This window comes from Pecten maximus, chromosome 8 (assembly GCF_902652985.1).
Source record: "Pecten maximus chromosome 8, xPecMax1.1, whole genome shotgun sequence".
In the NCBI taxonomy this organism is placed as follows: Eukaryota; Metazoa; Mollusca; class Bivalvia; order Pectinida; family Pectinidae; genus Pecten; species Pecten maximus.
Genome location: NC_047022.1, coordinates 43,827,297 through 43,846,463, shown reverse-complemented (window position 1 = coordinate 43,846,463; position 19,167 = coordinate 43,827,297). Strand labels below are relative to the sequence as shown.

Sequence of the window (19,167 nt, the reverse complement as noted above, 5' to 3'; positions counted from 1 at the left end):
GTAACCAGATACACACTACATAAGTCTGTAGGTAACCAGATACACACTACATAAGTCTGTAGGTAACCAGATACACACTACATAAGTCTGTAGGTAACCAGATACACACTACATAAGTCTGTAGGTAACCAGATACACACTACATAAGTCTGTAGGTAACCAGATACACACTACATAAGTCTGTAGGTAACCAGATACACACTACATAAGTCTGTAGGTAACCAGATACACACTATGTAAGTCTGTAGGTAACCAGATACACACTTCATAAGTCTGTAGGTAACCAGATACACACTACATAAGTCTGTAGGTAACCAGATACACACTACACAAGTCTGTAGGTAACCAGATACACACTTCATAAGTCTGTAGGTAACCAGATACACACTACATAAGTCTGTAGGTAACCAGATACACACTACACAAGTCTGTAGGTAACCAGATACACACTACATAAGTCTGTAGGTAACCAGATACATACTACATAAGTCTGTAGGTAACCAGATACACACTACATAAGTCTGTAGGTAACCAGATACACACTACATAAGTCTGTAGGTAACCAGATACACACTACATAAGTCTGTAGGTAACCAGATACACACTACATAAGTCTGTAGGTAACCAGATACACACTACATAAGTCTGTAGGTAACCAGATACACACTACATAAGTCTGTAGGTAACCAGATACACACTACATAAGTCTGTAGGTAACCAGATACACACTACATAAGTCTGTAGGTAACCAGATACACACTACATAAGTCTGTAGGTAACCAGATACACACTACATAAGTCTGTAGGTAACCAGATACACACTACATAAGTCTGTAGGTAACCAGATACACACTACATAAGTCTGTAGGTAACCAGATACACACTACGTCATTCTGTAGGTAACCAGATAGACACTCATAAGTCTGTAGGTAACCAGATACACACTTCATAAGTCTGTAGGTAACCAGATACACACTACATAAGTCTGTAGGTAACCAGATACACACTACACAAGTCTGTAGGTAACCAGATACACACTTCATAAGTCTGTAGGTAACCAGATACACACTACATAAGTCTGTAGGTAACCAGATACACACTACACAAGTCTGTAGGTAACCAGATACACACTACGTAAGTCTGTAGGTAACCAGATACATACTACATAAGTCTGTAGGTAACCAGATACACACTACATAAGTCTGTAGGTAACCAGATACACACTACATAAGTCTGTAGGTAACCAGATACACACTACATAAGTCTGTAGGTAACCAGATACACACTACGTAAGTCTGTAGGTAACCAGATACATACTACATAAGTCTGTAGGTAACCAGATACACACTACATAAGTCTGTAGGTAACCAGATACACACTACATAAGTCTGTAGGTAACCAGATACACACTACATAAGTCTGTAGGTAACCAGATACACACTACATAAGTCTGTAGGTAACCAGATACACACTACATAAGTCTGTAGGTAACCAGATACATACTACATAAGTCTGTAGGTAACCAGATACACACTACATAAGTCTGTAGGTAACCAGATACACACTATGTAAGTCTGTAGGTAACCAGATACATACTACATAAGTCTGTAGGTAACCAGATACACACTACATAAGTCTGTAGGTAACCAGATACACACTACATAAGTCTGTCGGTAACCAGATACACACTACATAAGTCTGTAGGTAACCAGATACACACTACATAAGTCTGTAGGTAACCAGATACACACTACATAAGTCTGTAGGTAACCAGATACACACTACGTAAGTCTGTAGGTAACCAGATACATACTACATAAGTCTGTAGGTAACCAGATACACACTACATAAGTCTGTAGGTAACCAGATACACACTACATAAGTCTGTAGGTAACCAGATACACACTACATAAGTCTATAGGTAACCAGATACACACTACATAAGTCTGTAGGTAACCAGATACACACTACATAAGTCTGTAGGTAACCAGATACATACTACATAAGTCTGTAGGTAACCAGATACACACTATGTAAGTCTGTAGGTAACCAGATACACACTATGTAAGTCTGTAGGTAACCAGATACACACTTCATAAGTCTGTAGGTAACCAGATACACACTACATAAGTCTGTAGGTAACCAGATACACACTACATAAGTCTGTAGGTAACCAGATACACACTTCATAAGTCTGTAGGTAACCAGATACACACTACATAAGTCTGTAGGTAACCAGATACACACTTCATAGGTCTGTAGGTAACCAGATACACACTACATAAGTCTGTAGGTAACCAGATACACACTACATAAGTCTGTTGGTAACCAGATACACACTACATAAGTCTGTAGGTAACCAGATACACACTACATAAGTCTGTAGGTAACCAGATACACACTACATAAGTCTGTAGGTAACCAGATACACACTATATAAGTCTGTAGGTAACCAGATACACACTACATAAGTCTGTAGGTAACCAGATACATACTACATAAGTCTGTAGGTAACCAGATACACACTACATAAGTCTGTAGGTAACCAGATACACACTACATAAGTCTGTAGGTAACCAGATACACACTATGTAAGTCTGTAGGTAACCAGATACACACTTCATAAGTCTGTAGGTAACCAGATACACACTACATAAGTCTGTAGGTAACCAGATACACACTACACAAGTCTGTAGGTAACCAGATACACACTTCATAAGTCTGTAGGTAACCAGATACACACTACATAAGTCTGTAGGTAACCAGATACACACTACACAAGTCTGTAGGTAACCAGATACACACTACGTAAGTCTGTAGGTAACCAGATACATACTACATAAGTCTGTAGGTAACCAGATACACACTACATAAGTCTGTAGGTAACCAGATACACACTACATAAGTCTGTAGGTAACCAGATACACACTACATAAGTCTGTAGGTAACCAGATACACACTACGTAAGTCTGTAGGTAACCAGATACATACTACATAAGTCTGTAGGTAACCAGATACACACTACATAAGTCTGTAGGTAACCAGATACACACTACATAAGTCTGTAGGTAACCAGATACACACTACATAAGTCTATAGGTAACCAGATACACACTACATAAGTCTGTAGGTAACCAGATACACACTACATAAGTCTGTAGGTAACCAGATACATACTACATAAGTCTGTAGGTAACCAGATACACACTACATAAGTCTGTAGGTAACCAGATACACACTATGTAAGTCTGTAGGTAACCAGATACATACTACATAAGTCTGTAGGTAACCAGATACACACTACATAAGTCTGTAGGTAACCAGATACACACTACATAAGTCTGTCGGTAACCAGATACACACTACATAAGTCTGTAGGTAACCAGATACACACTACATAAGTCTGTAGGTAACCAGATACACACTACATAAGTCTGTAGGTAACCAGATACACACTACGTAAGTCTGTAGGTAACCAGATACATACTACATAAGTCTGTAGGTAACCAGATACACACTACATAAGTCTGTAGGTAACCAGATACACACTACATAAGTCTGTAGGTAACCAGATACACACTACATAAGTCTATAGGTAACCAGATACACACTACATAAGTCTGTAGGTAACCAGATACACACTACATAAGTCTGTAGGTAACCAGATACATACTACATAAGTCTGTAGGTAACCAGATACACACTATGTAAGTCTGTAGGTAACCAGATACACACTATGTAAGTCTGTAGGTAACCAGATACACACTTCATAAGTCTGTAGGTAACCAGATACACACTACATAAGTCTGTAGGTAACCAGATACACACTACATAAGTCTGTAGGTAACCAGATACACACTTCATAAGTCTGTAGGTAACCAGATACACACTACATAAGTCTGTAGGTAACCAGATACACACTTCATAGGTCTGTAGGTAACCAGATACACACTACATAAGTCTGTAGGTAACCAGATACACACTACATAAGTCTGTTGGTAACCAGATACACACTACATAAGTCTGTAGGTAACCAGATACACACTACATAAGTCTGTAGGTAACCAGATACACACTACATAAGTCTGTAGGTAACCAGATACACACTATATAAGTCTGTAGGTAACCAGATACACACTACATAAGTCTGTAGGTAACCAGATACATACTACATAAGTCTGTAGGTAACCAGATACACACTACATAAGTCTGTAGGTAACCAGATACACACTACATAAGTCTGTAGGTAACCAGATACACACTATGTAAGTCTGTAGGTAACCAGATACACACTATGTAAGTCTGTAGGTAACCAGATACACACTTCATAAGTCTGTAGGTAACCAGATACACACTACATAAGTCTGTAGGTAACCAGATACACACTACACAAGTCTGTAGGTAACCAGATACACACTTCATAAGTCTGTAGGTAACCAGATACACACTACATAAGTCTGTAGGTAACCAGATACACACTACACAAGTCTGTAGGTAACCAGATACACACTACGTAAGTCTGTAGGTAACCAGATACATACTACATAAGTCTGTAGGTAACCAGATACACACTTCATAAGTCTGTAGGTAACCAGATACACACTACATAAGTCTGTAGGTAACCAGATACACACTACATAAGTCTGTAGGTAACCAGATACACACTTCATAAGTCTGTAGGTAACCAGATACACACTACATAAGTCTGTAGGTAACCAGATACACACTACATAAGTCTGTTGGTAACCAGATATATACTACATAAGTCTGTAGGTAACCAGATACACACTACATAAGTCTGTAGGTAACCAGATACACACTACATAAGTCTGTAGGTAACCATATACATATTTCATAAGTCTGCAGTGAAACTTAATCATAAGACATTTTATTTTATAGAAAACTTCAATAATAAAAAATCCTGAATATTTCTTAAAGCTAATACATGCAGTACTGATTGTAGTAGCTCATCAATAGAAACTATTGCTTTTACTTTGATGATGTGAAACTAAGCACAATGATAAAATATGTGACTTACAGTGTCATATGTTTTGTATATTTTAACAGAAATGGTAGTCACTATACAAAAACAAAAACAAAACTGACATTTAAAATTGGCAAACACGAAAATAACACACAAAAACACTTTATCCGTTACATTGTAATGCCATTCTCAGCTTTACTATATCACATGCCAAGTAAAGGTGTGATCATCACACTACGCTTGGTAAAAACTAACACATAAGTGTAACACATAAGTAAGTATATTTGGACATTCCATTTGGAAATTACCATGGACAGGTAAAATGTTATATCACTGACCATGGACAGGTAAAATTTTACATCACTGACCATGGACAGGTAAAATGTTTTATCACTGACCACGGACAGGTAAAATGTTATATCACTGACCATGGACAGGTAAAATGTTTTATCACTGACCACGGACAGGTAAAATGTTACATCACTGACCATGGACAGGTAAAATGTTACATCACTGACCATGGACAGGTAAAATGTTACATCACTGACCATGGACAGGTAAAATGTTTTATCAATGACCATGGACAGGTAAAATTTTACATCACTGACCATGGACAGGTAAAATGTTACATCACTGACCATGGACAGGTAAAATGTTATATCACTGACCACAGACAGGTAAAATGTCATATCACCGACCACGGACAGGTAAAATGTTTTATCACTGACCATGGACAGGTAAAATGTTACATCACTGACCACGGACAGGTAAAATGTTTTATCACTGACCATGGACAGGTAAAATGTTGCATCACTGACCACGGACAGGTAAAATGTTACATCACTGACCATGGACAGGTAAAATGTTACATCACTGACCACGGACAGGTAAAATGTTACATCACTGACCACGGACAGGTAAAATATTACATCACTGACCATGGACAGGTAAAATGTTACATCACTGACCACGGACAGGTAAAATGTTACATCACTGACCATGGACAGGTAAAATGTTATATCACTGACCACGGACAGGTAAAATGTTATATCACCGACCACGGACAGGTAAAATGTTACATCACTGACCACGGACAGGTAAAATGTTTTACCGAAAACAATCGATTACATTGATCACGGTTAAAGATGCCTTGACAATAAACTAGGAGATTCAAGATATGACAATATAGGACTCATCATCACTGAATGGTTTGATATGGTGGAAACTGTTATAATACACTAAAATAACACAGCTTTTATCTATTAGAGAGAGCATATGTAATATTTGTGATTATCTATAGTGTAATTAATTACAATATTTTGACCTGTTAAAAAGATAATCACCAGGGTCATGCTTATATCAGTTAGAAAATTATAATTATTAAACAACTTTACCTGTTAAAATTTGGATACAGTCTATGTATGCCTCTTTTGTTTTAGGCTAGTTATACTTATTAATCATGATATACAAAATGGTTTATATTATACAGTGTATAATTATATTGCTTTATAAACTTGTCATCAATAACATGCTTACATTCTTAACAATTAGTACTTTATAACAATTTCATACAGAGAAAATGATAAAAATGTTTGTTCAGAAAAAAAGTAAAAATCAGATCAGTTCTCTTAATCTCAATATATCTCCTTCACAGCGTGTGCCAATCATTGGATGATTTTGTATGTCATTTAAAAAAAAAATGATAAGGGTTGATATACCCCAAAAATTCATCACAAATCATTTCCAAGCAATCCATGCAACACACTGACACTGACAATCGATGGCTTGAGTATGTTGGTGTAGCGAGTGGTGGTCCAGGTTGCTGGTTGGGCACTGGTGCTTTGTGATCAGAAAATTTCCATCAGATGCTAACTAATCACACAATGCTAATAAATAATATTACACAATCGGATATGTTGTAATTTTTTTTTAAATTGTTAAATTGTGTTTAGCTGACACTTAAAGCCCAAATAATTCAGCTTAATACGAACCTTAAATGTTTACTGGTACATACTGTAATGTACAAGTATACCAATCATGTGTCAATTACCAAGTAATTACAGAAATAAGTCCTAGAAGAACAAAACAGCTGTATGATGTACGTCCGTGACATCACTGATGAGTCCTAGAAGGATGAAACAGCTGTATGATGCTAGTCCTTAATTTATTTTGAAAGGTGCTAATATATTGTGTATCCGACATAATTTTCAGGGGAGGACATCAAAATTGGTCTTTTTAAACTCTATATGGAAACAACTCACTTATGTAATCTTTATCATCACACAACTACAAGAAAATTCTTACTCAAAAGCGATAAGGTGATTCATTGATTCAGACCTTATAGTGGCCTATCATCAGCTGTAAAGAGTCATATTTATAACTCTTATTTTAGTATTTCAACATCAAAAGAACAAATTAAACAGCAGCACAGATAAGTACAATATATTGTATTAAGGTTTAATAGTAGATGGTAGATGGTAATGTTAGTGTTTACCAGATAATGTAATGGAATGAAAGAAGTCGACTTGGTCACCAGGTAAAATCTAATTAGTTCAACACAATATCATGGATATTATCGATAGTTTCATTCTGATGAAATAATTATACATGTTATGATCATGGCCAACATGCTGACAATATTCACAACATACTTTACAGTAAAATTTGTTTACATTGTTGTATCCTTACTTAGTCATCTCTCCATTATCATTCCCTGAACTTATTTTTCAAAAGTCTTTCTTTGGACAGCTTTTAATGGTGAATCATTGAAGAATTGGTGACTGACATATTACAAGTTGTATTTGAACGACACACTGGTTTTTCAATTTTGTATTAATTGAAAGATTTTTATACAGGTGCACATGTTCTTTGGTTCTGTTATAGACCATTTAAATCTATAACACTTTTATTAATGCTAATTTAAAATAAACATGTAGTATTGTAGGAAAAAGAGACCAAATATAGAAAGCGTGATAAAGTTACACCTTACGCATTAATGTCTCAATATTACAGACATTGTCTTGAACTAACTAGAGCCTTACCGAGCACAGCCCTATACTACACACCCAGTGATTCCACACACCCATCTGTGACCTTCACACTATCACAAGGTCACTCATACACCTCACTTATCTTAAATATAAACAACACACACTTGCACTACAGCAAACATGTCGGCGGGAACCATATATGAAAACATCATCACATAGTATTATAAAAAGGACTTGATCTCCTTGTTTCCAGCTTCGTCAAGGGATGGGACTTTCCGTGTAACTTTCTCACTTTCTTCCCCTCCCACGAGAATGATGATGGTCCAAGCTCTGTGGGTGTGGGGAGAGTGTTGGCGTGTCTGAGGCGTGGCCTCTGGGGGGTCGACCCCTCTGTTGTGGTACTGTTACACCTATGCATATGTTCAGCAGATTTTGGTCGGTCATTTGCCTTACGTAGATTTTGCCGTAGTTGGCGTAGTTGTATTGATTGTTCGGACACTGATTGTTCTTCAAAATCTTCTTCCCCCGGAGTAGTGGCAGAACTCTCTGAAACACTACCACACTGTAACCTCTCAGCTGCATCTGGTTCAGAAGGGGCAAGGGATTTCCTATTTGTTAACTCACTACTTTCACTTTCTTTCAACACCAGAGGGAGTTGTTCCTCTGTGGGTGTGGCCCCCTTCACCCCTGGGGCCTTTACAGTGTCTGTGAGTTCAAACATTCCCACCAGATCTCTTACTTTTTCCTTCACCTTTCCCTCAGCAGTGCCCTCGTTGGTCTCTTTTGTTTCTATCACAGATGTTGTAGATTGAGTATTGGTGGGACCAGCAGTAACAACAGACATGGAGGGGTTGGCCCTGGGGGGTGAGGATCGAGAGAGGTCGACCCTGGGGGGTGAAGATTGTACAGATCCCTCCTTGTGTCTGGCTGGGATATCTAGAGCAGGGCTGCTCTGCGAGTGTGTTATACGCCGGCGGTCAGAGGGTGGGGACAGTGGTTCCACTGCCGGGTTGCTGTAACGCCACAACTTCTTCTTCTTTTCCTGCTGAGCTAAAGCAGTGTCTTTATCTATTATCACTATTTCTTTTAGATGTGATTTCTTAGCCACACTTGTAGATTTCTCTAAATTTCTTACCAAAAACTTAACAAGACTGCCTCCTTCTACAGCTTCCTGTTCGCTAATCTCTTTCTCCTTTTCTATCTTTGCTGGATTGTTAAGGAAAGCAGAACCTATTTCACGAATGAGTTCTAAGGTTTTGGGGTCAAATCTTCCACTGTCGTCGAGATCAACACTCGTCTTTTGCTTTTTCCTCACGAGAGGAGAGGAAGGACTAACAGAATCTCTGGAAGACACTGGTGAAGTAGACAGCTGTGCTGAACCACCTTTTACAAAGTTTTGAGAACCATCATTCCCAGAATGCACATTTCCTCCACTTCCTGTTTCAATCACCTTAGGAATGTCTATGGATGAAGGCACAGTGGGTTTACATTTAAAAGCACCATAAATTTCTTTGGTATCTTCAGCTTTGTTGGAAATTATCATCTCCTCAACATCTTTGTCAGAGTCGGGTGTCCGAGTTTCAGAGAGATTTCGGTCTCTTGCCTTCTGTTCGATATCTACAACAATCAGATAACATTTTCAGCAGATTGTACATATGATTTCATGTTTTATAAAACTTTCATTTCATACAGTTGAATTTTCATTTCCTTGATATGCTACCTAAATGTAGTCCTGTGCTTTCAATACTTACATATATGATATTGATAAAAATCTCAACTACTTCATATAATTATGCATGATATTCCAGATTTATGTATCTATGTGATAAAATATCAATAATGCTCACCCATTTTTTGTTTTTTGACGATACCCTTTGCTACAGGAACTTCCTCTGTCCCAAATTTGTACACTGCAACATCATCCCCCTGGCTCTCACTTGTCACGGACGGGTCAGTCTGTCCTTCATCAGAAGTCTTCATGTCCTTATTTAATGGGAACACAAATTCTTTTGTCTCACTGCAGGGTGTTGTATCGTAAGATGACCTTGGGGTAGACACTGGGGTTGTAGAGGGGGTAGGACTGGGGGTAACGATTGGAGTACAGGTTTTCCGTCGCTCTGATCGCTTTCGTTTGGGCGTCACCCGTTCCTCCTTTAAACTGGATGACCGCTGTAAAGGTTTGTGGGGACTCTCAGGAGAACTGTCACTGTGCCTGCAATGACAAACATTTCCAAATCTGAAGGTGATTTATTAAATAAAGAACTACATCTGATTCAGTTTTATTTACCCGGCAGATTAAGAATTCTACAACATCAAGAAGGAAAACTTAATTTCCATGCAAGTGACTATAAGGTGTAAAAGACAATCTAAATTTTTATCAAATCATATCTTTTATATTGTGAGATGAGGAAATGGACCTGAGATTGACACCTGGCCTGTATAATACCACAGGATGTATAAAATACTCTAACAGTAACTCAGAAGAACTTACAAGTTGCGATCCTCAATCTCTTGGGTAGTTTTTTTGACAATGCCTGCAGGAAGTGCGATATCCTCAATCTCATACACAGAAGCTGATCGTTTGAGGGGAGGCTTGTCCTCCTCTGCAGACTCAGCTTTGTCCTGATCAGCACTTAGTTTCACTGGTGCGGTTTCCTCAACTGGAGCCATGGCCTCCGACTCGTCTGACACTAACGGCTCTACTTCCTCATTATCTCCTGTTTCGGTATCTTGTGGCTCCTTAGACTTGCCCTCAAAGTCTTGAAGCTGTTTTTTGACCGTACCTGGATTCCACGGAATGTTCTCTTTGATATAATGACACCTCACACCCAGCTCCACACCAGAGGGAGCTGCACCACCAGTTTCTGTGATGTCATCAGAATCTGCTGATTTAGTGTCGGGTGGGATTTCTGATTGAGTTGTGTCCCCTTCTGCTTCTATTACTGTTTCTGTCTGTGACACTGGAGAGGGTTCAGATACTACCATTCTCTCCGACTCTTCGATTGTGACAGATCCTGACATCAAAGGATCTTGATCCTCGGGATGCTCAACCACTGCATCTGACTCATCGATTGTTTCCGTACGCTCTTTGATCCAACTGTGGTCCGGCTTGAATTTGGCTGCTTGCTGAGATAAATTTTTTTCTGACTGACCATAAAGATTGTCTGTATCTGTCTCTCCGATATCCATGTCCTCGTCGGACAAACATGAAGAGTCTGTGTCTGGACCATCTCCAGGTGACAACTTGTTACTCTCAATAACATACACACCATGCACAGATGACTTGACGATAGCATCTACCTTGGGTGATGGAAGATCGAGGGACTCTTCTGTGGAATCAGCACTTCGTGAACTGCTCTCAGGGTCAAACATGATGTCCTTGTCCTTCTCTACAATGTCAAGAAAGAGATTGATTTACTAATTACGTAGAAATATATTACAGACTTTTACTTAGGACACTCGGAGAGGTTAAGGCTGTATGTTATATGTATGATTTATTGATTACTTAGGACACTCGGAGAGGTTAAGGCTGTATGTTATAAGGTATGATTTATTGATCAAAGTAGCCAGGGAAAGCAGGTTTATTGAAGATAATTCACTGAAACTTTTCTAATTATTTTTCTGGTTCCCTAGCAACTGTGAGAAAAGGTATTAACAAGAGATTTAATACCAATCCACCTTACCCTGGAGGAAAACACTGTTGTGGAGTTCCTCGTGTGATGGTAGGAATGGGAGGGAGAGGTCATCCTTAAGGAGGTGACCTTCCTTTATCATGACTTCCTCCTCCTTCTCCATTACAGGTGGATTGTTGATCAGATTCTGCTCCGACTTACTCTTGAATAGTGCCCTCTGTTTACTGTAAGGCAAATATTGTAATGAAGTTCAGGATGAATGAGTTGTAATGATGAAGTTCAGGATGAACGAGTTGTAATGATGAAGTTAAGGATGAACGAGTTGTAATGATGAAGTTCAGGATGAACAAGTTGTAATGATAAAGTTAAGTATGAACGAGTTGTAATAATGAAGTTAAGTATGAACGAGTTGTAATGATGTAGTTAAGGATGAATGAGTTGTAATGATGAAGTTCAGGATGAATGAGTTGTAATGATGAAGTTCAGGATGAACAAGTTGTAATGATGAAGTTATGGATGAACAAGTTGTAATGATAAAGTTAAGGATGAACAAGTTGTAATGATGAAGTTCAGGATGAATGAGTTGTAATGATGAAGTTAAGGATGAACAAGTTGTAATGATGAAGTTCAAGATGAATGAGTTGTAATGATGAAGTTAAGGATGAACAAGTTGTAATGATGAAGTTCAGGATGAACGAGTTGTAATGATGAAGTTCAGGATGAACAAGTTGTAATGGTGAAGTTCAAGATGAATGAGTTGTAATGATGAAGTTAAGGATGAACAAGTTGTAATGATGAAGTTCAGGATGAATGAGTTGTAATGATGAAGTTCAGGATGAACAAGTTGTAATGATGAAGTTAAGGATGAACAAGTTGTAATGATGAAGTTCAGGATGAACGAGTTGTAATGATGAAGTTCAGGATGAACGAGTTGTAATGATGAAGTTCAGGATGAACAAGTTGTAATGATGAAGTTCAGGATGAACAAGTTGTAATGATGAAGTTCAGGATGAATGAGTTGTAATGATGAAGTTCAGGATGAACAAGTTGTAATGATGAAGTTCAGGATGAACAAGTTGTAATGATGAAGTTCAGGATGAATGAGTTGTAATGATGAAGTTCGGGATGAATGAGTTGTAATGATGAAGTTCAGGATGAACATGTTGTAATTGCGTTTCATTATATAACAGAATTGAATTGCTATGAACAGGTAATATTAGGCTGCAAGGTCTAGGTGAGTAAATGAATGGTGGGTTTAACTTTGCAGTCAATGTAGGATCTCCTGTGAAGAAATCTAAAATGAACAGAAATTTTGTTTCATATGTATACAAAATAGACATTTTGGCCTTCCTTGGTCAGGAATCTCATTTTTAAGTTCTTAGTAAATGGTAAGCTTAAAAGAATATTGAAAATATTTACATATAGTGTATGAAACCTACTTTGCATTGAGTATCCCTTCATATATCAGCAGCTGGGCCCAGAAAGCCTGGTTAGGCATGACACAGGCCCTTTTGGCCTTTACAAAATCAAAAGCTTCCTTTCTAGACATATCATACTCCTTCATCAGGAATGCCATCACCTGAAAATCAATCACATAAAGTAATAATCTTACACCCCTGTAAACCTCTTTGGACTTGTCCATATCAATGAAAAGAATAATCTACACCAGGTAAGTAGGGAAAACAGGTAGCATTTTACCCCTGTAAACCTCTTTAGACTTGCCCATATCAATAGATAGAAAAGTCTGATAAGTAGGGCAATGTCTTTCTTGTACAAGGTAATCTCATACCCTACACAGATCTGTATGCCCCCTTTACAAAACATCTGATAAAATATGATTATAGTTCAAATGATATCTAGTTTTTTTCTGACCAATAATCCACAAGGAAGCTATATGGTTTTGTCAAAATCAAAATTTGGGAATACCAACTGGTCATACTGTTTTGATGCAGTTTAAATACAATTATATGAAAAGAATCTGTCTTGGACTGATATTCAGTAGCATATCATTGTCAACTTCACCTAAAGCAAGATTTTTTTTAGGAATACCAATCCTCGAATAATTGATCATATACGAGTAACAGAACTTGTTATCCAGGACCTACTGGAGGTTGATGTCTATTTCTGTTTTATTCCTTTTCAGTAAAATCAATATAGTTAAATTTCCTGTGATGTCACCAATAAGTTAAATTTCCTGTGATGTCACCAATAAGTTAAATTTCCTGTGATGTCACCAATAAGTTAAATTTCCTGTAGTGTCACCAATAAGTTTAACTTCCTGTGATGTCACCAATAAGTTAAATTTCCTGTGATGTCATCAATAAAGTTAAATTTCTTGTGATGTCATCAATTAAGTTAAATTTCCTGTGATGTCATCAATAAACTTAAATTTCCTGTGATGTCATCAATAAAGTTTAATTTCCTGTGATGTCATCAATGAAGTTAAATTTCCTGTGATGTCATCAATAAGTTAAATTTCCTGTGATGTCACCAATAAGTTTAATTTCCTGTTATGTCATCAATAAAGTTTAATTCCGTGTGATGTCATCAATAAGTTTAATTTCCTGTGATGTCATTAATTAAGTTAAATTTCCTCTGATGCCATCCATATATGGTGTTATGCAGTGGCTAACACCATGACCTTTGTATGAACTTACAGTAGAGGCTGATCGACTAATCCCCATCTTACAATGGACCAGGACTTTGGCATTCTCCCTCCTGAAACAGAAAACAATAATATAACCCAGAAAACAAAAGATATCAATCTTAGTTAGTAGGGAAAAGTCTACAACCCATTCTACCTGTTAAACATGGACTGTACTTACTTTGCCTTAGCGATGAACTTGTTAGTGTTGTCCCAATGTTTACACAAGTCTGCCTCCTCATTGTCCCATTCCTTGATGTTCATATAGGTCAGAATCTCGGGGAAGAAGTTGTCCACCTCACGACTTATATTAAGTATATGGTCCACCCTAAGTATAACGAAAGGTTCAACATTAGTATTGTATCAAGTTAGTGTCCCAGACCTCAACATTAGTATTGTATCAAGGTAGAGTGTCCCAGACCTCAACATTAGTATTGTATCAAGGTAGAGTGTCCCAGACCTCAACATTAATATTGTATCAAGGTAGAGCGTCCCAGACCTCAACATTAGTATTGTATCAAGGTAGAGTGTCCCAGACCTCAACATTAACATTGTATCAAGGTAGAGTGTCCCATACCTCAACATTAGTATTGTATCAAGGTAGAGTGTCCCAGACCTCAACATTAATATTGTATCAAGGTAGAGTGTCTCAGACCTCAACATTAGTATTGTATCAAGGTAGAGCGTCCCAGACCTCAACATTAGTATTGTATCAAGGTAGAGCGTCCCAGACCTCAACATTAGTATCGTATCAAGGTAGAGTGTCCCAGACCTCAACATTAATATTGTATCAAGCTAGAGTGTCCCAGACCGCAACATTAATATCGTATCAAGGTAGAGTGTCCCAGACCTCAACATTAATATTGTATCAAGGTAGAGCGTCCCAGACCTCAACATTAATATTGTATCAAGGTAGAGTGTCCCAGACCTCAACATTAGTATTGTATCAAGGTAGAGTGTCCCAGACCTCAACATTAGTATTGTATCAATGTAGAGTGTCCCAGACCTCAACATTAGTATTGTATCAAGGTAGAGTGTCCCATACCTCAACATTAATATTGTATCAAGGTAGAGTGTCCCAGACCTCAACATTAGTATTGTATCAAGGTAGATAGTCCCAGACCTCAACATTAGTATCGTATCAAGGTAGAGCGTCCCAGACCTCAACATTAGTATTGTATCAAGGTAGAGTGTCCCAGACCTCAACATTAGTATTGTATCAAGGTAGAGCGTCCCAGACCTCAACATTAGTATTGTATCAAGTTAGAGTGTCCCAGACCTCAACATTAGTATTGTAACAAGGTAGTGTCCCAGACCTCAACATTAGTATTGTATCAAGGTAGAGCGTCCCAGACCTCAACATTAGTATTGTATCAAGGTAGAGTGTCCCAGACCTCAACATTAGTATTGTATCAAGGTAGAGTGTCCCAGACCTCAACATTAATATTGTATCAAGGTAGAGTGTCCCAGACCTCAACATTAGTATTGTATCAAGGTAGAGCGTCCCAGACCTCAACATTAGTATTGTATCAAGGTAGAGCGTCCCAGACCTCAACATTAGTATTGTATCAAGGTAGAGTGTCCCAGACCTCAACATTAGTATTGTATCAAGGTAGAGTGTCCCAGACCTCAACATTAGTATTGTATCAAGGTAGAGTGTCCCATACCTCAACATTAGTATTGTATCAAGGTAGGGTGTCCCAGACCTCAATATTAGTATTGTATCAAGGTAGAGCGTCCCAGACCTCAACATTAATATTGTATCAAGGTAGAGTGTCCCAGACCTCAACATTAATATTGTATCAAGGTAGAGTGTCCCAGACCTCAACATTAGTATTGTATCAAGGTAGAGTGTCCCAGACCTCAACATTAGTATTGTATCAAGGTAGTGTGTCCCAGACCTCAACATTAATATTGTATCAAGGTAGAGTGTCCCAGACCACAACATTAATATTGTATCAAGGTAGAGCGTCCCAGACCTCAACATTAGTATTGTATCAAGGTAGAGTGTCCCAGACCTCAACATTAGTATTGTAACAAGGTAGAGTGTCCCAGACCTCAACATTAGTATTGTATCAAGGTAGAGTGTCCCAGACCTCAACATTAATATTGTAACAAGGTAGAGTGTCCCAGACCACAACATTAATATTGTATCAAGGTAGAGCGTCCCAGACCTCAACATTAGTATTGTATCAAGGTAGAGTGTCCCAGACCTCAACATTAGTATTGTAACAAGGTAGAGTGTCCCAGACCTCAACATTAATATTGTATCAAGTTAGTGTGTCCCAGACCTCAACATTAGTATTGTATCAAGGTAGTGTGTCCCAGACCTCAACATTAATATTGTATCAAGGTAGAGTGTCCCAGACCTCAACATTAGTATTGTATCAAGGTAGAGTGTCCCAGACCTCAACATTAATATTGTATCAAGGTAGAGTGTCCCAGACCTCAACATTAGTATTGTATCAAGATAGAGTGTCCCAGACCTCAACATTAATATTGTATCAAGGTAAAGTGTCCCAGACCTCAACATTAATATTGTATCAAGGTAGAGTGTCCCAGACCTCAACATTAATATTGTATCAAGGTAAAGTGTCCCAGACCTCAACATTAATATTGTATCAAGGTAGAGTGTCCCAGACCTCAACATTAATATTGTATCAAGGTAGAGTGTCCCAGACCTCAACATTAGTATTGTATCAAGGTAGAGTGTCCCAGACCTCAACATTAGTATTGTATCAAGGTAGAGTGTCCCAGACCTCAACATTAGTATTGTATCAAGGTAGAGTGTCCCAGACCTCAACATTAGTATTGTATCAAGGTAGAGTGTCCCAGACCTCCACATTAGTATTGTATCAAGGTAGAGTGTCCCAGACCTCAACATTAGTATTGTAACAAGGTAGAGTGTCCCAGACCTCAACATTAGTATTGTATCAAGGTAGAGAGTCCCAGACCTCAACATTAATATTGTATCAAGGTAGAGTGTCCCAGACCTCAACATTAATATTGTATCAAGGTAGAGCGTCCCAGACCTCAACATTAATATTGTATCAAGGTAGAGCGTCCCAGACCTCAACATCAGTATTGTATCAAGGTAGAGTGTCCCAGACCTCAACATAAATATTGTATCAAGGTAGAGTGTCCCAGACTTCAACATTAGTATTGTATCAAGCTAGAGTGTCCTAGACCTCAACATTAGTATTGTATCAAGGTAGAGTGTCCCAGACCTCAACATTAGTATTGTATCAAGGTAGAGTGTCCCAGACCTCAACATTAATATTGTATCAAGGTAGAGTGTCCCAGACCTCAACATTAGTATTGTATCAAGCTAGAGTGTCCTAGACCTCAACATTAGTATTGTATCAAGGTAGAGTGTCCCAGACCTCAACATTAGTATTGTATCAAGGTAGAGTGTCCCAGACCTCAACATTAATATTGTATCAAGGTAGAGTGTCCCAGACCTCAACATTAATATCGTATCAAGGTAGAGTGTCCCAGACGTCAACATTAGTATTGTATCAAGGTAGAGTGTCCCAGACCTCAACATTAATATTGTATCTAGGTAGAGTGTCCCAGATCTCAACATTAATATTGTATCAAGGTAGAGTGTCCCAGACCTCAACATTAATATTGTATCAAGGTAGAGTGTCCCAGACCTCAACATTAGTATTGTATCAAGGTAGAGCGTCCCAGACCTCAACATTAGTATCGTATCAAGGTAGAGTGTCCCAGACCTCAACATTAATATTGTATCAAGGTAGAGTGTCCCAGACCTCAACATTAGTATTGTATCAAGGTAGAGCGTCCCAGACCTCGACATTAGTATTGTATCAAGGTAGAGTGTCCCAGACCTCAACATTAGTATTGTAACAAGGTAGAGTGTCCCATACCTCAACATTAGTATTGTATCAAGGTAGAGTGTCCCAGACCTCAACATTAATATTGTATCAAGGTAGAGTGTCCCAGACTTCAACATTAGTATTGTATCAAGGTAGAGTGTCCCATACCTCAACATTAATATTGTATCAAGGTAGAGTGTCCCAGACCTTAACATTAGTATTGTATCAAGGTAGAGTGTCCCAGACCTCAACATTAATATTGTATCAAGGTAGAGTGTCCCAGACCTCAACATTAATATTGTATCAAGGTAGAGTGTCCCAGACCTCAACATTAGTATTGTATCAAGGTAGAGCGTCCCAGACCTCAACATTAGTATTGTATCAAGGTAGAGTGTCCCAGGCCTCAACATTAATATTGTATCAAGGTAGAGTGTCCCATACCTCAACATTAATATTGTATCAAGGTAGAGCGTCCCAGACCTCAACATTAATATTGTATCAAGGTAGAGCGTCCCAGACCTCAACATTAATATCGTATCAAGGTAGAGTGTCCCATACCTCAACATTAATATTGTATCAAGGTAGAGCGTCCCAGACCTCAACATTAATATTGTATCAAGGTAGAGTGTCCCAGACCTCAACATTAGTATTGTATCAAGGTAGTGTCCCAGACCTCAACATTAGTATTGTATCAAGGTAGAGTGTCCCAGACCTCAACATTAGTATTGTATCAAGGTAGAGTGTCCCAGACCTCAACATTAGTATTGTATCAAGGTAGAGTGTCCCAGACCTCAACATTAGTATTGTATCAAGGTAGAGCGTCCCAGACCTCAACATTAGTATTGTATCAAGGTAGAGTGTCCCAGACCTCAACATTAATATTGTATCAAGGTAGAGTGTCCCAGACCTCAACATTAGTATTGTATCAAGGTAGAGTGTCCCAGACCTCAACATTAGTATTGTATCAAGGTAGAGTGTCCCAGACCTCAACATTAATATTGTATCAAGGTAGAGTGTCCCAGACCTCAACATTAGTATTGTATCAAGGTAGAGTGCCCCTAGACCTCAACATTAATAT

At 38.3% G+C, this 19,167-nt stretch overlaps 1 protein-coding gene across 4 annotated transcripts in view; it reads right to left on the bottom strand.

The window, feature by feature from the left end:
* Nucleotides 1-5,153: 5,153 nt before the first annotated feature.
* LOC117333607 (protein phosphatase Slingshot homolog 1-like) overlaps nucleotides 5,154-19,167 on the bottom strand; it is a 75,766-nt gene continuing 61,752 nt past the window's right edge. For 2 of the 4 annotated variants that reach the window (XM_033892989.1, XM_033892988.1), the window contains exons 10-16: nucleotides 14,432-14,578; nucleotides 14,264-14,324; nucleotides 13,046-13,185; nucleotides 11,658-11,830; nucleotides 10,466-11,363; nucleotides 9,822-10,186; nucleotides 5,154-9,591 (exon numbers count right to left, since the gene is read on the bottom strand). In XM_033892989.1, the coding sequence (XP_033748880.1) occupies nucleotides 8,186-9,591; nucleotides 9,822-10,186; nucleotides 10,466-11,363; nucleotides 11,658-11,830; nucleotides 13,046-13,185; nucleotides 14,264-14,324; nucleotides 14,432-14,578 (3,190 nt within the window). In that variant the 3' untranslated portion in view covers nucleotides 5,154-8,185. The remainder of the gene's footprint in view (nucleotides 9,592-9,821; nucleotides 10,187-10,465; nucleotides 11,364-11,657; nucleotides 11,831-13,045; nucleotides 13,186-14,263; nucleotides 14,325-14,431; nucleotides 14,579-19,167) is intronic. The other 2 variants (XM_033892986.1, XM_033892987.1) reach the window with 1 other exon arrangement.